The sequence below is a fragment of the Danio rerio genome, chromosome 5 (assembly GCF_049306965.1).
Source record: "Danio rerio strain Tuebingen ecotype United States chromosome 5, GRCz12tu, whole genome shotgun sequence".
In the NCBI taxonomy this organism is placed as follows: domain Eukaryota; kingdom Metazoa; phylum Chordata; class Actinopteri; order Cypriniformes; family Danionidae; genus Danio; species Danio rerio.
Window position 1 is genome coordinate 42,949,105 of NC_133180.1, and position 19,100 is coordinate 42,968,204.

The 19,100-nt window shown below is 36.1% G+C and overlaps 2 protein-coding genes and 2 long non-coding RNA genes across 13 annotated transcripts in view; 1 reads left to right on the plus strand and 3 right to left on the minus strand.

Annotated features, from left to right (window-relative positions):
* The window catches only part of LOC137495624 (flotillin-2a-like), a 204,384-nt gene that overhangs the window by 36,252 nt on the left and 149,032 nt on the right, over positions 1-19,100 (minus strand). The window lies entirely within an intron of this gene.
* LOC141385579 (uncharacterized) overlaps positions 1-19,100 on the minus strand; it is a 37,780-nt gene that overhangs the window by 17,212 nt on the left and 1,468 nt on the right. The window contains exons 1-8 of one of the 7 annotated variants that reach the window (XR_012406273.1): positions 17,994-18,430; positions 16,399-17,774; positions 15,823-16,248; positions 12,951-13,576; positions 12,716-12,796; positions 7,388-7,487; positions 6,452-6,617; positions 3,287-4,852 (exon numbers count right to left, since the gene is read on the minus strand). This is a non-coding gene — a long non-coding RNA (uncharacterized lncRNA). Of the gene's footprint in view, positions 1-3,286; positions 4,853-6,451; positions 6,618-7,387; positions 7,488-12,715; positions 12,797-12,950; positions 13,577-15,052; positions 15,351-15,822; positions 16,249-16,398; positions 17,775-17,993; positions 18,431-19,100 lie in introns of those variants that run through there. The other 6 variants (XR_012406274.1, XR_012406276.1, XR_012406277.1 and 3 more) reach the window with 6 other exon arrangements.
* The window catches only part of trpv1 (transient receptor potential cation channel, subfamily V, member 1), a 36,854-nt gene that overhangs the window by 3,855 nt on the left and 13,899 nt on the right, over positions 1-19,100 (plus strand). Inside the window, exons 2-17 of one of the 4 annotated variants that reach the window (XM_073950551.1) lie at positions 1,674-1,886; positions 4,758-4,915; positions 5,446-5,598; positions 5,757-5,894; positions 6,465-6,763; positions 8,013-8,183; positions 8,334-8,504; positions 9,394-9,495; positions 9,582-9,652; positions 10,017-10,182; positions 10,298-10,364; positions 12,369-12,802; positions 12,937-13,058; positions 15,891-15,997; positions 16,080-16,237; positions 18,297-18,687. In XM_073950551.1, the coding sequence (XP_073806652.1) occupies positions 1,699-1,886; positions 4,758-4,915; positions 5,446-5,598; positions 5,757-5,894; positions 6,465-6,763; positions 8,013-8,183; positions 8,334-8,504; positions 9,394-9,495; positions 9,582-9,652; positions 10,017-10,182; positions 10,298-10,364; positions 12,369-12,802; positions 12,937-13,058; positions 15,891-15,997; positions 16,080-16,192 (2,460 nt within the window). In that variant the 5' untranslated portion in view covers positions 1,674-1,698 and the 3' untranslated portion in view covers positions 16,193-16,237; positions 18,297-18,687. 4 annotated transcript variants of the gene reach the window in all.
* On the minus strand, positions 10,017-11,471 carry LOC141385586 (uncharacterized). Its single transcript, XR_012406288.1, has 2 exons — positions 10,843-11,471; positions 10,017-10,756 (listed from the first exon to the last, which is right to left on the minus strand). It is a non-coding gene; the product is annotated as an uncharacterized lncRNA (long non-coding RNA).

The following is a 19,100-nucleotide window of genomic DNA, read 5'->3' on the forward strand; positions in this document are numbered from 1 at the left end:
AATATTTAAAAAAGAGCTAATAATTCTGACTTCAACTGTATGTATGAAACTGATGAAACAATGAAACGCCTGTTTTTAGACAACAATAATGCATATTATTTATTATTAAGTATGGTGTAGGGCCTCCTTTTGTGGTCAATACAGCATCAATTCATCCTAAGAATGACAGATACAAGTCCTGCTCTGTGGTCAGAGGGATTTTGAGCCATTCTTCTTGCAAAATAGTGGCCAGTTCACTACATGGCGTTCGGTACATGATGAGAAAAATGTTTCCAAACTCGCTCCTCCAAAACACCATAAAGTGGCTCATAATATTTAAATCTGATGACCGTGCAGGCCATGGGAGATGTTCAACTTCATTTTCATGTCCATCAAACCACTCTCTCATCAATCTTGCTTTGTGTATTGGTGCATTATCATCTTGATACACCACACTGCCTTCAGGACACACTGTTAGAACCACTGGGTGCACATGGTTCTCTAGAATGGTTCGTCCTTGGCAGTAACTTGCCCATCTAGACAAGTATTGGGTCTAAGCAATGCTGTAATTATGCAGCCTAAACCATCACTGATCCAGCCCCATGCTTCATCATGCAACAGTCTGGGTGGTATGCTTCTTTGGGACAGTGAAGGTAGACTCATCAGAGAACAATACATGTTTCACATTGTCCACAGCCCAAGATATTTGCTGCTGGCACCACTGAAACCGATGTTTGTCATTGGTAGGGGTGACCAATGGATTGGCTATAGCAGCCTAAATATTATAGCATATATATAGCAGCCATGTATATTTTTACAAAGTGGACCGTTTTGGTGGAAACAGGAAAGTTGAGGTGCACATTTAACTCTGCAGTGAGTTGGGCAGCTGTGGTTTAATGTTTTTTAGATACACTGCATCCAACATCCCTTTCAGACAGCTTCCTTTTGTGTCCACAGTTACTCCTGCTGGATGTGGTGTCATTCTTGGTGGTATGCTGACATTACCCTGAATTCTGTGGCTCTTGATAGATCACAAAGAGTTGCTGTTTTGGTCACAGATGCACCAGCAAGACACGCACCAACAATCTGTCCTCTTTTAAAGATTGGCCACCAGGCTGGTCAAATTTAGCCCTATAATTGCCAGTACTAAATGTTTGAGTTTCACTGTTTAACCCCAATATATAATATATATGTACTGTATAAACTTCTTAGCTGCACATTTCTTTGTCTTATATGTGTTTTAAGTGTTTGTATAAGTTAAGCATCTTTAAGCAGAAGCTCTTTCTGAAGCTTCACATACTAGTTCTGCTTTTCCCCTGGCTTCCTGTCGCAGAGTTTCCATTGGGATCATTTGTGCACCCTTCCTCTTTTAATGGTTCTTAAAACATAAAAAGAGGACATAATGACCCATTACAACACTCAAGTGGCTTCTTGGCTTTCAGAAGGGGCTCTTAGTCACATTATACTAACATTTATTTATTTTTTATTCATTTATTAAATTGACTGGATTGATCGCAAAGGAAGAAACTTTTAGAAAACTATCATTAAAGCCCATTTTCTCATCTTAAAACTTAGACTCTTGTCCCATTTGCTTTTGTGGTCAGGCTCATATTTCCAAGGAATTATTTGAATGTTTTTGAAGCCTAATTTCCTAATATGTGCTAACTTATGTCACTCTTTTATGCATTTTATAGTTTTTGAGACTAAGAAGGCGTCACTATGAGTAAATCAATGGACAGCAGTGTCTCATCGTTTTCTTTGGAGACGGATGACCAGACAGAAGAGGAGAGGACAAAGGCCAAACAGATGAAAAAAGTCTCAAAAGACAAGAGGCCCATGGACTCCAATTACGTAGATGACGTGGTGGAACCCTCTAGCACAATTAAGTTTAACCTGCACTTTGACAGGTATAATTGGGCTCCTTTATGTGGTCATACACCAGGAAGTCCTGTCCCATGTCTAGAAAACTCAAGAGGTAGTGCATTGCAGTCAAGTCAAGAAAGAAGTTCAAAATGTTACTATAATTACTAAACTGGAAAAGTGGAATTACACACGCTTTCAGTTTTAGCTGTGGTCAATATGAAGTGAATAGAACTTAGAGGACAATTTACAATTACCTAAATTTCAAGATTACTCCTCAGTCCTATGTGAGGTTATTGTAAAAGCAGTATTTTTAAAGGGCTCACCCCGAAATGAAAATTCTGTTAAAAATGACTCACTCTCTTGTCATTCCAATCCCCTGAGACCTCTATTCATTGTTGGAACACAATTTAAGATGTTTTAGATTAAATCCATCAATGGTCCTGAGATCAAAAGCATTCTCAAAACTGTAATCTGTAACTGTAATCATACGAAGCTCTAAAAACACCTTTGTGTGTCAAAAAAACTGTAAATATGACTTTGTTTACCTATATCTTCGATCACGTATCATAAGGGTGCACATTTTTACAGGCACTTCGATAAATTGCAGCAGTCAGCAATAAAACATGCAAGCATTGTATCGTATTGCCCGTAGTAAACATGCAACCTGATCTGATATGCAACACATTGGTGAACATCCTTTTTACAGTTTTTTTGACACAAAAATGTTCTTGGAGCTTCGTATGATTACAGATGAACCACCGAAGTCACATGAAATGTCTTGACAATGTTTTTGGATCCTTTTCTGGACTCCCTCAGTCTAATCTTCAAGAAGAGCCCACAGTTACCTCTTCTGTCATGTTTTCAGGCTGACTTGAGATCGCTTTGCTTCTGTCTCCTGCTATTCTGATCTATTTGCAAAGTTTCATCTTCTCGAGATCTCTTGATCAGGCTCATTATCACATTTACTTGTGCCTTAAAAAATGAAAATATACTTGACTGTCTCTTTGCCATTTTGAAAATACAGATAATCTTTAGGTAGGACATTGTGCCATTATTTATTTTCGCTGCTCACTGTGTGCGAAACAATCACCAACCTATGAGAGTGATTGTAAACATAAAAAAACTGATTATCTGAATATATTGTTGAAGGCCACTAGTTAATCGAGTTTTGCTTGCGCATGGTGACTATCGTCTAGTGTGTGTAATTCACACAGCCTTGTTTGCACTCATTCACCAGACCCCCTAGTTTTTCAAAATTCTGCAATAAAAATGACTAATTTTGTGGTGATTAAGTTAACACATTGCACACATAACACATCTTATTTACCAGATTAGGTAGCCCACTACATTAAATGTGCAATCTTCATGACACAAATTATAAAAATGAAGTTTCTATATTTTGGTCTCTTGATCTGAAATAGTAGGGATTTTAGATTTTTTTTTTCAATGGTAACTCTTATTCTTACCCACAATCCTAATTTCACTCCCCAGATCATCTGATATCGTGTAGCTTATCTCCTTAAGGACATCCGTTTGGGCTTCCCCTACCATAATACATCTAAAACACGGATTGCCACCTATCACTCGTCGATGGCAAAGGAAGCATTTTCTCTCGTCAATGGCAGAGAATTTTTTTTTAGCAAAATCATTTATCAATTTGACGCACATCATAATACCAGCTGTACATGTAAAGCAAAAATAATGTCCTTTAATTCGGTCACATCCACGGCCGTCATCCTTAAACCAATCTCCCTCATTGTAAGCTGCTTGCTTTTCTGTCTGTTCCATATTTGCTCACACCTTCTTTTGCAGTCTGAAGCACGTCCAACGCACTAAATGCCCAATTCGCGCCATATCATTCACTTGATTTGCGCCCCAGGATGTCTAATTGTATTTTTGCATTGACTTCGCATGTAAATCACTCGCACTTGACGTTTTATCCATGTCTGCTTACTGCATAGGCTGTAAAAAAAAATTCTTCTTCCAAAAAAACAACTTCCCCACACTTTCATGTAATGTTAGGATTGTGAGGGCTCAGGTGAGATGACATTTTTCAAGAGACACTCAGATACTTCACACACACACACACACACGCATGCACATGCACACACACAAACTTGTAGGTTTTTATCATGCACAAGTTAATGCCAGATCCATTAAAATAAACACCAGAATGCAAAACACGAATATCATTTTCTGGAACAGAATCCGGCTCAAATTAAGTTCTGCTCACAACATTCCCTCAATAAGGCTTGTCCATGAAGTCAAGTGCACAAGAAGATAGGATAATGTAGAAAATGCACACTGATCAACAGTTCAATTCAGATTAAAGATCTGTTTTGGCATATGCAGTGTCTCAATGTTTAAGAGAATTTGGACTGAAATCCCTGCAGTGACCAAACCTCTCACCAGCAGACAAAATCAAAGACAGAAGAACAGAGAACAGGTCTAAAGATCACTCTATTGATAAAAGCAAGTTCAATTATTTGGGTCCAATGAGGAAAATGAACCCAAAGCATGTAAATAAGTGAAATGTGGTCATGGCTTGGTGTTGATTTCTGCAGCAGAAATTTGGCCTCTTTTACAGCTTTATGGCAGAGTAAATGCAAATGTTGATCAGAAGCTCCTTTTACATTCAGTTGCTTCCCTGTATTCACCACCCAATCACCCAATCTGAAAAATAAAAAGGCAGCCCAGAGTCCTGATCTTAACCTGATTGCTAAGAAACTTAATATGAGATAAGATATGATTTGTGAAGAGTGAGTGGTTGTGTACACACTCATGGTAAACAATGCATTTAAACTTTAAAGTTTAGGAATGCTGCAGCACTTCTTGTTTGGTGTGTGACCCTTTTTATTAAACTCCACTAAAATGTATAAGAAACCTTTACTTAAACTGATACATTTTGCACACAGGGGAATCAGAAACTTGAAGGAAGAACCAGCTCAACAGGACAATGACAGGTTTACCATCAAGAGGCTGTTCGAGGCTGTGTCCAGTGGTGACGTGTCTAAAATGCAGGGTTTACATGAGTATCTCCACAAAAACATGAAACGACTCACCGACTCACAATGTAACTGTGCTCAAGAACAAATACACTGAAAAGTTTAGGGTCTGTAAGAAGTGTTATATCACCAAAAACACAGAAAAACTGATCTTTTTTTTAAGTATTTACGAAAGTTACATATTCTTGCTGAATTTTCATTCGTCAACATTGTCTTCAAAAATCATTACAACAATCAGATTTTACACTCAAGGAACATTTACGGTTAAAAAAAAGTATTGTTGCTTAATAGTTTTATGGAAAATATTTTTTAATTTCTCAGAATTTTTTTAAAGAACAATATTTGTAATGTACAGAATCTTTTGTAACAGCAATAATTTGTTATATTCTAAATGTCTTTAAACTAATTTCTATACACTGATAGCAATTAATATTATTAATATACAGTATATAATATATTTAGAATATATGTTATATATTAATATTACAAATATTACAGACCCCAAACTTTATAATTTTAATGTACAAAAAAAATACGAAGTATTGTGAATTCACGACTGATATTTTAAAAACAATAATAATACATGTATTTTCTTTAGATAAGTCCAATGGAAAGACAGCCCTGCTGAAAGCACTTTTAAATTTGAGGCAAGGCGAGAATGACACTATTGAACAACTGCTGGACATTGCTGAGAAAATGGGAGATTTGAAAAACTTTATCAATGCTGCTTACACCGACAGTTACTACAAAGGTCAGAGCTTTATTTTACACACTGCAGCTTTATTATGATTAGAAATGCTGAGCTAAAATTGTATTTTTAAATAATAAATCAGCAAATTATTGATCCTATTTAACAGGCTGTCCAGCGCATACATCTTGCATTGGTTTTGACTGGTCTTTTTGGCACAGGTCAGACAGCACTTCACGTTGCGATTGAAAGGAGGAGTATGAAATTTGTGCAGATGCTGGTTAAGAAAGGGGCTGATGTCCATGCCAAGGCCTGTGGGAAATTCTTTCAGCCCAATCAAAAAATGTGCTTCTATTTTGGTAGGTCATAAGATAAGCTCAAACTTTTCTATATCGAACTATTTAAACTAAAGATATGCTTTATTTTAAATGCACAAATGTTCCACTTATGGATACTTTTCACAAGACTGTTATGGCGCGTATATCGGTCACCAGCATCTTAAATCCTTGAAAGTTCTTAATATTTGATTTTTGAACATGTATCTGTATTTGTGAATGTATAATATCATCTTTGCTTCAAATTACAAAAAACAAATTCTGACTTGTACGAGGGGTTTCTAATGCAACGTCTATGGGACAGGACAGTAAATGTGGTGTTATTCTCTCTTCTTGAGGTCGTCATCAGTCTCACACAATTTTTTCCCTTTTTTTGAAAGCCTTGATAACACTATGGAGGAGTTTTTCTTTTATTATTTCAGCAAATAAGATTGTAAAAAAATATTTGTTGTATTCTCCCATTTACTGCACTCTAAGTTTTCCCAACTATGACGACTTCCACTACTGAGAAACCAGGAAATGTGAAAAGGGTTTATTGCTCTCAATGATTGTGACTCATCACTGTTGATACTCAAGCTTACCTTTTGTCCACAGGTGAGCTGCCCTTGTCACTGGCTGCTTGCACTAATCAGCAAGACATTGTGGACTTTCTTATGGAAAACCCTCACCAGGCGGTGGATGTCAGGGAGAGGGACTGTCATGGAAACACCGTGCTTCACGCTTTAGTATCCGTAGCTGATAATAGCCCTGAAAACACAGAGTTCGTCATCGCCATGTATGACCACATCCTAATCAAAGCTGACCAACTTCACCCCAAGACCAAGCTGGAGGAAATTGAAAATAATGAGGGACTGACCCCAATCACACTCGCTGCCAAAAAGGGAAAACTAGGGGTAACTATTTTTTCTGATGTTTTCTGAATTTTAAATGTTTTAGAATATGAAAGCTATGGTTTGCAAATCAGTTTATTTGAAGAAGTGACTCATTTGAAGTAGTCTGCATGCTTTAAGTTCTGTATTTTGTTTTTGGATGTTCCCTTTTTTGTAGAGATGAGTAGTCCTCATGTGATTTACGATGCTATTTTTTCTTCAGACACCAAACTGATTCATAGTCATGTGGTCTACAGGGACCGTCATAACCGTTTTCTGAAGAGTTCACACAAAAATAAAAATTCAGTTATCATTTATCCAACCTTGATTTTGCTCTAATGCTGTATATCCTATACCCTGTTTTTTATGGTTAGTTTTTAAATTTTATGTACAACATCCAACAGAGTGCATTAAGGTGTTCCCTATTTTCAGCAGAGCTTGTTCCAGATACATTTTTCTCATAGGGGTTTCAAAAAATCTTTGATAAAGTGTTAAAAGTCCTGAACTAAACCAACCAAACATTTTGATGACACTGTCCCATACTCTGAATTTGTACTTTGCATATAACCTTATCCAAGTGTGTGCATAAAGTAATGAACACACACCTAGTGCAGTGTCAACCACTGGGGTTCAGTTTTGGTGCCTCACCTTAGTCATGGTATTAAGAGTGGAATAGAGTGCTGGACATAAATTCCTGCCAGTACAGGAACTGCAACTAGTGACCTTGAGATCACAAATTTTGCTGCATCTGAAATCACACACGCACAGATTGACAGTAATCAGAATTTTACCTGCTAAATAATATGTGATGCAACAGTATGTGAGCCGAGTAGTACCTCTAAATTTACCATATTTGAAAAACATTATCTGAGAAGGTTCCAGTTGACCTGCTACATGCTGAAGCGTGCATCTAATGGACACTTTACTATCCCCTGAGGCCAAAAGAGAGAATTTATGGATGTGAGTGACAATATGTGGAATGAAGTATGTCTGGGGCAAAATATATATAGAAACGAGCTTCCTTATACCTTACTCTCTATGAGGGGCTTTGAAGGGTGTAGGGCACGTCATTTAATGTTTCTTTAATTAATGGACACATGAAAGGGCTTTTCAGGAAGTGATTCAGATGTTTAAAAGTGTAAAACAGAATTATACTACTCACATTCATTTTATATACCACATACTATACTATATTTGAAGTCTTAGCCAATGTTTGAAAATGTTATTAATAAGAATATGTTGTTTGAAAAATCATTCTGTTTTTTTTTACTAGCTATTTAAGCACATTGTGCAGCGGGAGCTTATGGGCTGCAGACATCTGTCCCGAAAGATCACGGAGTGGGCCTACGGTCCAGTGTGCTCGTCTTTGTATGACCTCTCCTCCCTCGACACCTATGAGAAAAACTCCGCTCTCGAGATCGTTGTCTATGGCAGTGAGATTCCTGTGAGATTCTCATGCTGCTTGTTTGATACTAATTAACTTTAGTTAGATATTTACTTCTTCAAATCATTGAAGTAAACATTTAATTTCTAAGCATTTGTACAGATCGAGATAGCAACATATGTTTGTTTTTGCTTTTCCATTACATTTCAGAATCGCCTCGAGATGCTCCAAATTGAGCCACTTAACAGACTAATAGAAGAGAAGTGGGATCGATTTGCGCATCGGATGTTCTTGTTTAACTTCATTGTTTATGTTATCTACCTTTTCATCTTCACTGCTTCAGCTTTTTACCACGAAGAAGGGAAGGATTACGCGAATCAAGTAGGTGCACTGTAAAAAAATGCTGCGCTCCACACAATTCCTTCATGTTGAAGGAAGGGGACTTCAAGGAGGGTGGGCAACATCCTAATCCTGCCTCTTTTAAACATTCACTCATTTCAGCTTTATAGCAGAGGCGTCATGTCACATGCAAGACTTAAAAATGGATGTCTAGATCAGGGGTGCCCAAACTTTTTCTTATGAAGGGCCAAAAAACAAACTTGATTGAGGGTGGTGGGCCAAAGGTAAATATACCAAACTATATTACATTAAAGTTGCCATTGGTGATTTTTCTAAGCTATTAGTTATGTAAAAATAACTAGAAAACATTGCTTTATATTAACTAATGCAGTACATATTTAAAAATTTATTAATAATCTTATTACAGTAGATAAAAATCCCATTTATAACAGAATGGAGTTACACACACTAAGTTGCACCGGTTGTTTGCCCTGATTTGCTCGCCAATGTCTTCTGCATTGTCCTCTCTGTTAAGTGACAGTATTTATATTTTTAAAAATCTGATTCATTTAACAATGCATTTAATTGAAATTTTTTTTTATTTTTATTTTTTTGTAGCTCAGGAAATAAACAAAGAAATAAAAAAGTTAAGTTAAATTAGAAATTACAATCTCTGTTAAAGGCCCTCATCATCATTCTTACTCTCTTTCCATGTGGGGACTCAACTCAAAGGTTACCATGGGCCAACTTTGGTCTACACTTTGTCCAAAAAAAAAAAAAAAAACTTACAAGGAAAAAATCATGACTAATAACACTCACTGACCTTATTTCAGTTCACTATCTATAATCTTATGTTGTGTATGAACTGTAAAATGTTTTTTTTTTTCACTATTTAATGCCATGTCTCAACCCTACTGTTTCTTATTTTCAGACAAAGCCTCCATATCTTTATGCAAAGAGTAGGGAAGGCTACCTGCTTCTGACAGGACACATCATATCTATCACTGGAGCATTTTACTTCTTTATTAGAGGGGTGTGTATCTGACGCTCTTGCTTTAAAACTAATTCATCATTAACTTTCAATAATTACATTTTTTTAATCAATTCCTGTTTCTTAAGTTAATAGATATGGTAAGGAAGCGTCCAAGATTTCAATCCCTGATTATAGATGGATACACAGATCAGCTTTTGTGAGTCCTTTTACTCTCTATTTTTTATTTTCATCATTAATTGACCACTGTAGATTAATATGCTTGAGTCCTTTGCTGATCATTCAACTGATTTAAACTGCATGTTTAAATTTGAAAACAGTTTTATGTACTATATATGAAGATAATGAAATAAAACTATTCTTATTTAAGTTGTATTTGTGCCCTAATGAAGTTTTTAGTTTCATGGCTTGATCCTTGATGTTGGATGTGTGCAGATTATTTTGAACTTATAAATGCACAGCACCCAGCTAAACTGCACCGTCTGCTTTATCTGTAGTACAGAAAATGTCATCAGTAAGTACATGCATTGTTTTATAATGCTATTTTTCTTTTTATGCATTAGTTTTGTGCAGGGCTTGCTCTTCTTGGCAAGTGTTGTACTGTACTGTTATGGCCAGTATGAATATCTGGCCTTTCTAGTGCTCTGTCTTGCCTTGAGCTGGATAAACTTACTCTACTTCTCCAGGGGGTCCAAAAATTTGGGAATCTACAATGTGATGATACAGAAGGTAAGGCCATTTCCTTTCCTGTATACTTGACTACATATTTAAAGCATACTTGTACAGTAAAGTAGTCTTACAACATACTTGTGCATACACTCTTACGCTCTTTAATTATTATCAGATGGTTCTTGGAGAAATTCGCAGATTCCTTGTTGTGTACATGGTGTTTCTAATTGGATTCTCAGCAGGTATCATCCTTCACTCATATATTCATAAATGTTATTTGACTTTTATTTTGATTTCGCTTCATATCTAGGAACAAAATATCAGTTGAAAATTTTGTGTAAAGTCCGAAGTTGCAGAGACTTTGATTTTAGTATGCTGATGTGCTTATTGAAATGGTATAATGAGTAGGGGACGGAGCTTTCTTTCGCAATATTCCCTCATAGCTGTGCCTCAAAGCAAACTAATGGTAACAGGGGTGTGGTTAAGAATATCAGTATACTGTTGCTACTGAAGCCCTCCACTGACGTCAGCAGAAAGACCACCACTCCAAACATGGAAGCAGATAGTCAGACTTTGATTGAACATCATTAACAAAACAAAACAAAACAAAACATTTTTAGTGGATTAACTTGCACTAAATAATTGTTCACTGTAAAAATAACAATGTGCACTGGAAAAACAAAACATTGTAAATTTTGATTTCATGTGGACTTTAAAAACATTTATTTAGCAAGTATACATTAAATTCATTAATAGTGAAGACTCCTAGTCTTTACAAATTTGTATTCATCAAAGAATCCTGAAAATCATGGTTTGCAAATAAAATTGAGCAGCATGATGTTTATCAACATTAAAATAAAGGTGCCATAGAATAAAAATCTGGATATATGTAGGCATTGCTGCACAATAACAGTTCTCATTATTTCTTATACTAATGTCATTGAACAATGGACTAATGATGAGTTAAGTTAAAATTTGTCATCACATGCATTAATCATATTCATTCTTTCATTCATTTTCACTCTTTATTTTATTTTATTCACCTTATTAAACTGGGGTTGTCACAGCAAAATGAACCGACAATTTACCCAGCATATCTTTTAAGCAGCGGATGCCCTTCCAGCTGCAAACCCAACACTCGGAAACACCCACACACTCTTGCATTCACACACATACACTACAGGCAGTTTAGCTTATTCAGTTTAGCTGTACCACATGTCTTTGGACTGTGGGGGAAACCGGAGCACCCGGAGGAAATCCACACCAACACAGGGAGGGGATAAATCATATATTTTTCATATTTTAAAATACTAGCACTTATTTTAAATTGTAATCAGGTTTAACTTTAAGCCAAATATTTGTTATAAAACATTATAATATAATAATGTTAATAATTACTATGTATTAAAAGAAATCAACTTGAATATCAATTTGGATGACTTTAATAGCCACTACACTATTAAAAAAATGACATGACAAAGAGTCATGACAACAAATGTTAAGTTAATTTATCTTTTTAAAATATAATAATTATAGTAAATAATAAATTTATGTTCATTGGTTATACTAAGTTCAGTAGTTTATTACAATTACTTAGTTTATATAAAATTTTATTAGTCAATTAGATTGATGAAAGCTTTAGATGACTAAAAAAGCTAAATCAATTCAACAATAAAAAATATGAAGGCAGCCAGAATTTCTTTTACAGTGCATGTACAGCGCAGTAGCACTGTTTGCATGGCTGTGAATGCTCCCTCTTCCAAATGTGATATCTTGACAGTAGTTTTACAACATTTACATTTATCTTTTCTGCCAACTACCTTTCAACATCCAATCTTTAAAGAGGTCATTTAGAAACCGAAGCACTTATTATTTATATTATCCTGTCCCTAGTTACCAGGTACAGTCTGTTGACTGAATGTGTCTGCCAGTATATGAAAGGAATAAAAAGGAGCTGAAAAATATCCTTACCATAGGAATATGCAAAAAACTTTGCAATAAAAAATACGGTATAGAAAATAACATTTTGATAAATGGAAACTAAAATTTAACATCCCTGATATTCCCTCACATAGAAAAACAACATAAACATTCCCTGACTTTCAGAGTCTGGAAAGCACCTTTTAAAATCCTATTAGCTGTGGAAACCCTGAGTAATATTATTTCATGATAATATATGAAGTAATCTTACAGACTCAAAACATTTGTTTGTGTATGTTAATGACTTTTTTTTTTTTACACGGCAGCTTTGGTGACTCTCCTTGACCAGGAATCGATCGACAGTGGCTCTACTAGAGATTTTAGGCTCTCTGAAGACATACCTTCCCTGAACCCCACACCAGACTCCTCCAACCCTCAAAGTCGTATGACCCACCACCAACCCACCACAGCCCGGGACGGCAGGGGACGATTTGGATTGACTACAGATAACCAATATGAGGTCTGCAAGAAGCCCTCGTACAAGAACATCTATTTCACTACTCTGGAGCTGTTCAAGTTCACCATTGGCATGGGAGATCTGGAGTTCACCGATCATTATAAATATAAGGAGGTCTTCTACGTGCTACTGATTGTGTATATAGTGATGACTTACATTCTGATGCTGAACATGCTGATCGCTTTGATGAACCAAAGTGTTGAGATGATGTCCGTTGAGAGCACCAGCATCTGGAAACTGCAGGTAAAATAAGACGGCACAAACAAGTCTTTGGAAATTATTGGTCAAATTTACAAAAGGTTTTTGTAATGAACATGTAAATCCATGAAATGATTCAGAGAGTATGGTTTGGCAAAAGATATAATTGTTATTCACAGCGTGCAATTACTACCTTGGACATGGAGTGGATCCTTCCCAAGTGTCTGCAGGGAAAGCTGCGCTCAGGGGAAGAGAAGGACCTCGGCGGAGGACAAGAGCCTGATCGACGCTGGTGCTTCAGGTGACCCTGGTTCTTTCAACAAGACAACAATACAAGGCTGCTTGTATTTGACATTAACATATCTGCTGTCCAAAGCAAAAGAGCAGTAACTACACTTACCATTTCTTACAGGCAGATTTTATGTAAATTTATTACACTACCTGACAAAAGTCATTGAACCCAGTTGTAAGTGCAAAAAATAATAAACTTGACTTCTAGTTGATCAATTGAGGCAGAAGGTAGATTTTTTAATAAATCATCTGTTGAACTGCATCCCAATGAACACAAATACTGCAGAAGACCTATTGGAACCCGCCCAAGATTCTCACAGAAATCAGTCAAGTTTAAAGAAAAAAAAATCATGATTTGGGGTTACATTCAGTATGAGGGCATGTGAGAGATCTGCAGAGTGGATGGCAACATAAACAGCCTGAGGTATCAATGAGATTTATGCTGCCCATTACATTACAAACCACAGGAGAGGGCAAATTCTTCAGCAGGATACCACTCCTTATACTTCAGCCTCCACATAAAAGTTCCTGAAAGCAAAGAAGGTCAATGTGCTTTAGGATTGGCCACCCCAGTCACCAGACATGAACATTATTTAGCATGTCAGGGGTAAGATGACATTGTAGATGAATCCAAATAATCTTGATGAACTCTGGTCGTCCTGCATGAATGCTTTCTTTGCCATTCCAGATGAATTCATAAATAAGTAATTTGAATCATTGCAGAGATGTATGAAAGCAGTTCTCCAAGCTCATGGGGGTCATACATTGATATTAATTCTTTTTCCACTGCACCATAACTTTATATTGTATACTGTACATTATTTCTGTTAAGTGACAAGACTTTTGTCTAAGCAAAGTCAGACCTTACTGTCCTAATTAAATACTTAAAAATCAAGGCATGATCATAATTTATTTGGATAAAATAAGCGTAATCTAGAGGCCTTCGCCTTTCATATCAGCCACTTCTGATAACAAATTATTAACTAGAAGTCAAGTTGTTATTTGTTGTTTCTAAAACTTGGATAGGCGACAAAACTTTTGTCAAGTAGTGTACAGTAAAAGGAGGAAACCATCCTATCGTACGTAAAAAGCTACAAGATAAAATGTCCATAAGGACACACTTAACATTTGTCTTACTGTCATTTTTCTTACTAGTTTTATCCATTAGATTTATATAACATCTTACGCATTTAATGTTGGATATTACCAAAATGATGCTTTATATTTGTGTCAAATAAAGTTTTATATCATGACTAAACTATTTAAGTATATCTACTAAATATATTTCCTTTTTCTTTTGTCTTTACAGAATTATTCTGTCAACCGCTGCTTATAATGTATAATTTTTGGTCAACACTTCAGAATAAGGTTTCACTAGTTATTTTAGTTAATGTATTTCCTAACATGAACTAATAATAAACTAAATTTACAAAGCATTTTTAATATTCATTCAACATTTACTAATGAATTATTATTATTAATAACATTAGTTGTTGCACTGTACATAAACAAAGCTGTTCATTGCTAGTTGATTTCCTTTAACTAACATTAACAAGCATCAACAAATATGTTTTCTTATCAAGATGAGGTGATTGTTATTGTCAGTACATTGCAAAGCAGATAATGGTACGTCTATAAATATTACATATTATTTATTCACACAAATACAAAACCAGAGGCATAGTAACCCTGATGACACTAAAATAATGCAATAAATACAAATTTTTCCTCACTTGATGCAAAATAAAATCTTAATGTATACAATCCTTAGGATTAAGTAATTGCAGAAATAATAAAAGTGATAAGTAACAACACATTTAACGCACACATTTTGCTGTACTTCAGAATTTCTTATATTTAACACTTCTTTTTGTGTAGTAAATATAAATAACTATAAAAGATCTAACCTTACACAAAATGTTTTTTCACGCTTAAATACATCTGTATAATGTTTTGAAAATCATTGTAAAACTTACAAAACAAAAAATAGATTCAAGAAATTACATTTTTAGCAGACGACACAGGGTGGCTCAGTGGTTTGCACTGTCGCCTCACAGCACCAGCTCCACTGTGTGGAGTTTGCATGTTCTTCCCGTGTTGGCGTGGGTTTCCCCCATAGTCGAAAGACATGCGCGATATGTAGGTGAATTGAATGAATGAAGCTGGCCGAGTGTTTTGTGTGTATATGGATGTTTTCCTATACTGGGTTGCAGCAAGAAGGACATCTGCTGTGTAATACATATGCTGGATAAGTTGGTGGTTCATTCCGCTGTGGTGACCCTTAATGAATAAGGGGATTAAGCTGAAGGAAAATGAATGAATAAATGAATGAATGAATGAATGAATGACATTGCCAAAACTACCCGTGTAACTCTTCACATTTGAGGATTTTCACCAAGTATAATATTAAATGTGTCTCCTTAGTCTGAATGAAAACTGAAGGTACACTATAAAAAAAAAACAATATTAAAGGGATAGTTCACCCAAAACTTTTGTGAAAATTGTTTCATCATTGCTCACTGGTCACAAACCTGTTTGATTTTCTTTCTTCTGTTAAACGCAAAAGACCTATAATCATTGACTTTGACAGTATTTGTTTTTTTCTACTATGGAAGTCAATATTTATCAGTTTCCATTTGTGTTGAACAGAAGAAAGTAGCTCATTAAGGTTTAGAACCACTTGAGGGTGAATTTAGAGAGTACATTTTCATTTTTAATTAATGAATCCCTTTAATATGCAAACATAAACATAATACATAATAAATCACACATACCCTGTGTTGATCTGTTTTCTGTCACAAACAAGTGAAGCAGGAACTGTAACTTGTCCTCTTGCTTTCAGTGTGGAGGAGGTCAACTGGACCCAGTGGAACAGGAACATGGGTATAATAATTAACGAGGATCCTGGGAAATGCACACAAGACCCTTCTCCAGCTAACGTTCAGAGAGGTAGTAAAGCCTGAACAATGCTTTGTGTGTGTCTGTGTTGTTGTTTTATTATTCTTAATCATAATAAGTGTATTGGTTTCAGAGCCCAGTCGTGGAGTCCTGCAAACGTTCAGTAGGCGCAGAAGGACGCAGAGAGCACAAACCAGAGAAGGACATGAGCTCAGTCCTCTCGCCGAGGCCTCCAGCTCCGTCTGATGCTTTCTACTGCAGTCAGTTTTGCAATTTCTTCCATTTCAACAGGTCTATACAGCCTATACGCACACACACACACACACACACACATATATATATATATATATATATATATATATATATATATAGAGAGAGAGAGAGAGAGAGAGAGAGAGAGAGAGAGAGAGAGAGAATAAATGAAGAGAGCATTTACAAAACTAAAAACTCACTTTCTCTGGATTTATGATTTATTTATATCCGAGTGTAAATAAGGCGTCACGGTGGTGCAGTGGGTAGCACGATCGCCTCACAGAAGAAGGGTCGCTGGTTTAAGCCCCGGCTGGGTCAGTTGGCATTTCTGTGTGGGGTTTGCATGTTCTTCCCGTGTTTGTTTGGGTTTCCTCCGGGTGCTCCGGTTTCCCCCACAGTCCAAAGACATGTGCTTCAGATGAATTGGGTAGACTAAATTGTCTGTAATGTATGTGTGTAAATGAGAGTGGATGGGTGTTTCCCAGTGATGGGCTGCGGCTGGAAGGGCATCCGCTGTGTAAAACATATGCTGAATAAATAAGCGGTTCTTTCCACTGTGGCGACCCAAGATTAATAAAGGGACCAAGCCGAAAAAAAAATGAATGAATGAGTTTGACTAAACAAATTTGTTGTTTTATCCAAGTTAAAATAAGTTAAAGTTACATAAGTTTATTAGTTATTTTAGTCATTAGTTAAAATAATAATAAAAACCCTGTTAAAAAATAGCTTTAACCAACCTAAGCCGGTTGGCTGGTTTAGCTGGTCGACCAGCCTGGTTTTAGAGAGGTTTTGGCCATTTCCAGCATGGTCTTAGCTGGTCAGGCTGGAAAATGACCAGCTAGAATCAGTTGGACCATCCGGCTTTAAGCTGGCCATAGCTGGTTTTGGCTGGGCTTCCAGTCTGGCTAGGCTGGTCAAGCTGGTACTAGCTTGTCATCTCCCAGCCTGACCAGCTAAGACTAGGCTAGAATACTCGAACCCAACCTGGAAATGGCCAAAACCCCTCTAAAACTGGGCTACAAGCTACAACCTAGGCTGGTTTAAGTGTTTTTTTTTCAGTCGGGAAATAACAAATGCGTGGGTCACACTTTACAATAAGGTTCATTAGTAAATGTTTAGTAATGCATTTACTAACATGAACAAACAATGAACAATACATTTACTACTGTATTTGTTCATGTTAGTTAACGTTAGTTAATGAAAATACAGTTGTTCATTATTAGTTAATGTTAACTCATGGTGCATTAACTAATGTTAACAAGCATGGCCTTGCATGTTAATAATGCATTAGTAAATGTTCAATCATGATTAATAAATGCTGTACATGTGTTGTTCATGATTAGTTCATGTTAGTAAATGCATTAACTAATGAACCTTATTGTAAAGTGTTACCAATGCGTGCAATGTTTCTAGACATATGCCAAGTTAACACAACAGCACTGTTTTAACTTACAATGATGACAGTGTTTTTTTTTTTTTTGGTTTAAAATGAGAAAGAATCTAATAAACAAGTAACGTTAATGAATCCAAAAAATCCAGAAAAACTGACAATTTTCAAGTCTTAATCTCTCTCTCTCTATCACACACACACACACACACACACACACACACACACACACACACACACACACACACACACACACACACACACAGGGAAACATAAAAGTGTCCTAAATAACTTAAACTGCCTATTTTCCAAACCTTAAAAATAGCATTTGATCTCTCTGGCCTTTCGTGTTTTTATAAGTTTCTATTCCCAGTTTAATCCTTGAACAATTCAGAAATAGCTACTCACATGCACAATGTAGAAAGCTTAAACGTTGGTGGTAGACTTCCGTTGCTTTATGCATCGATATAACGTGTTATACATACATACACTGTTTACATATAATGAATAATATATTATGCAGTTTGTGAGGAACAAGTAAAAGCTTCATATGGTCGACGTGCGTCTGTTTGTGTATGTCGCCATCTTGTGGTCGTGCATGGTTCAAACAGATGTGGCACAACAGAGACTACTGTAACTCGGCACGACGATCCAAATAAGCTACGACATGATGAATCCACATTAACTACTGCTATTTCCACTTTACTGAAGGAGTCTACAAGGTGTCCTTCGAATTTGTTTCCCTGGCCAATGGGGCAGCGTTTATTAAGTTGAGAGATGGAGGATGGATGTCCAATTTTCTTCTGGAGAAAATGTTTACTGCAGAGCTGAAACGTTGTCTGTGTAACTTCCGGTGCTGCCTCTAATTTATATAAAGATTCGTCGAATAAAGCAACCATCATACATTACAGAGGGGGAAGAGACCCATATCAGATTTTCGGTCTAATAGCCTGACTTGAATAAAAACCGATTCACCTTACAGGTCCACAAATGTCCTTCTTCTAAAAAGGTATTGTTTACTCAGTGATTTAAGCGATGTGTAGCCTGTTTAGATGTTGTAAACGATGTGAATAATGATGCAAATAAAATTGATCTCAATTAATATTCATTTCAAAGCATTTTTTTTGTATTTCCTTTTAGTAAATATTTAAATTGTGTTTCGTTTAATACAACTCAATAATAATAAAAAACAATAAACAGTTTAGGCCTAAACCAGGCCCTGTTCTGGCACCACTATGAATGGATTTGCGAAACATTTCCCTTTGATATTTATTCTGGGTGACCAGGAACAGGAAAACTGCTCAACCATGACCTACTGTTTGACAGGCCTATGGAAACACACAAGTCAAACTCACTCAGTCAATCATCTCAATGGGTAAAGCCAAAGAAGCTCTGTTTGCTCCAAAATTTTCTTAAAAGCACAAAAAGCTACAAGAAAATAGCAAAAAGGTGTCCGGAAGTGACATTGTTTATAATGTCTTTTCTAAAAGTTAGTAGGATGACTTGAGTGGCCAA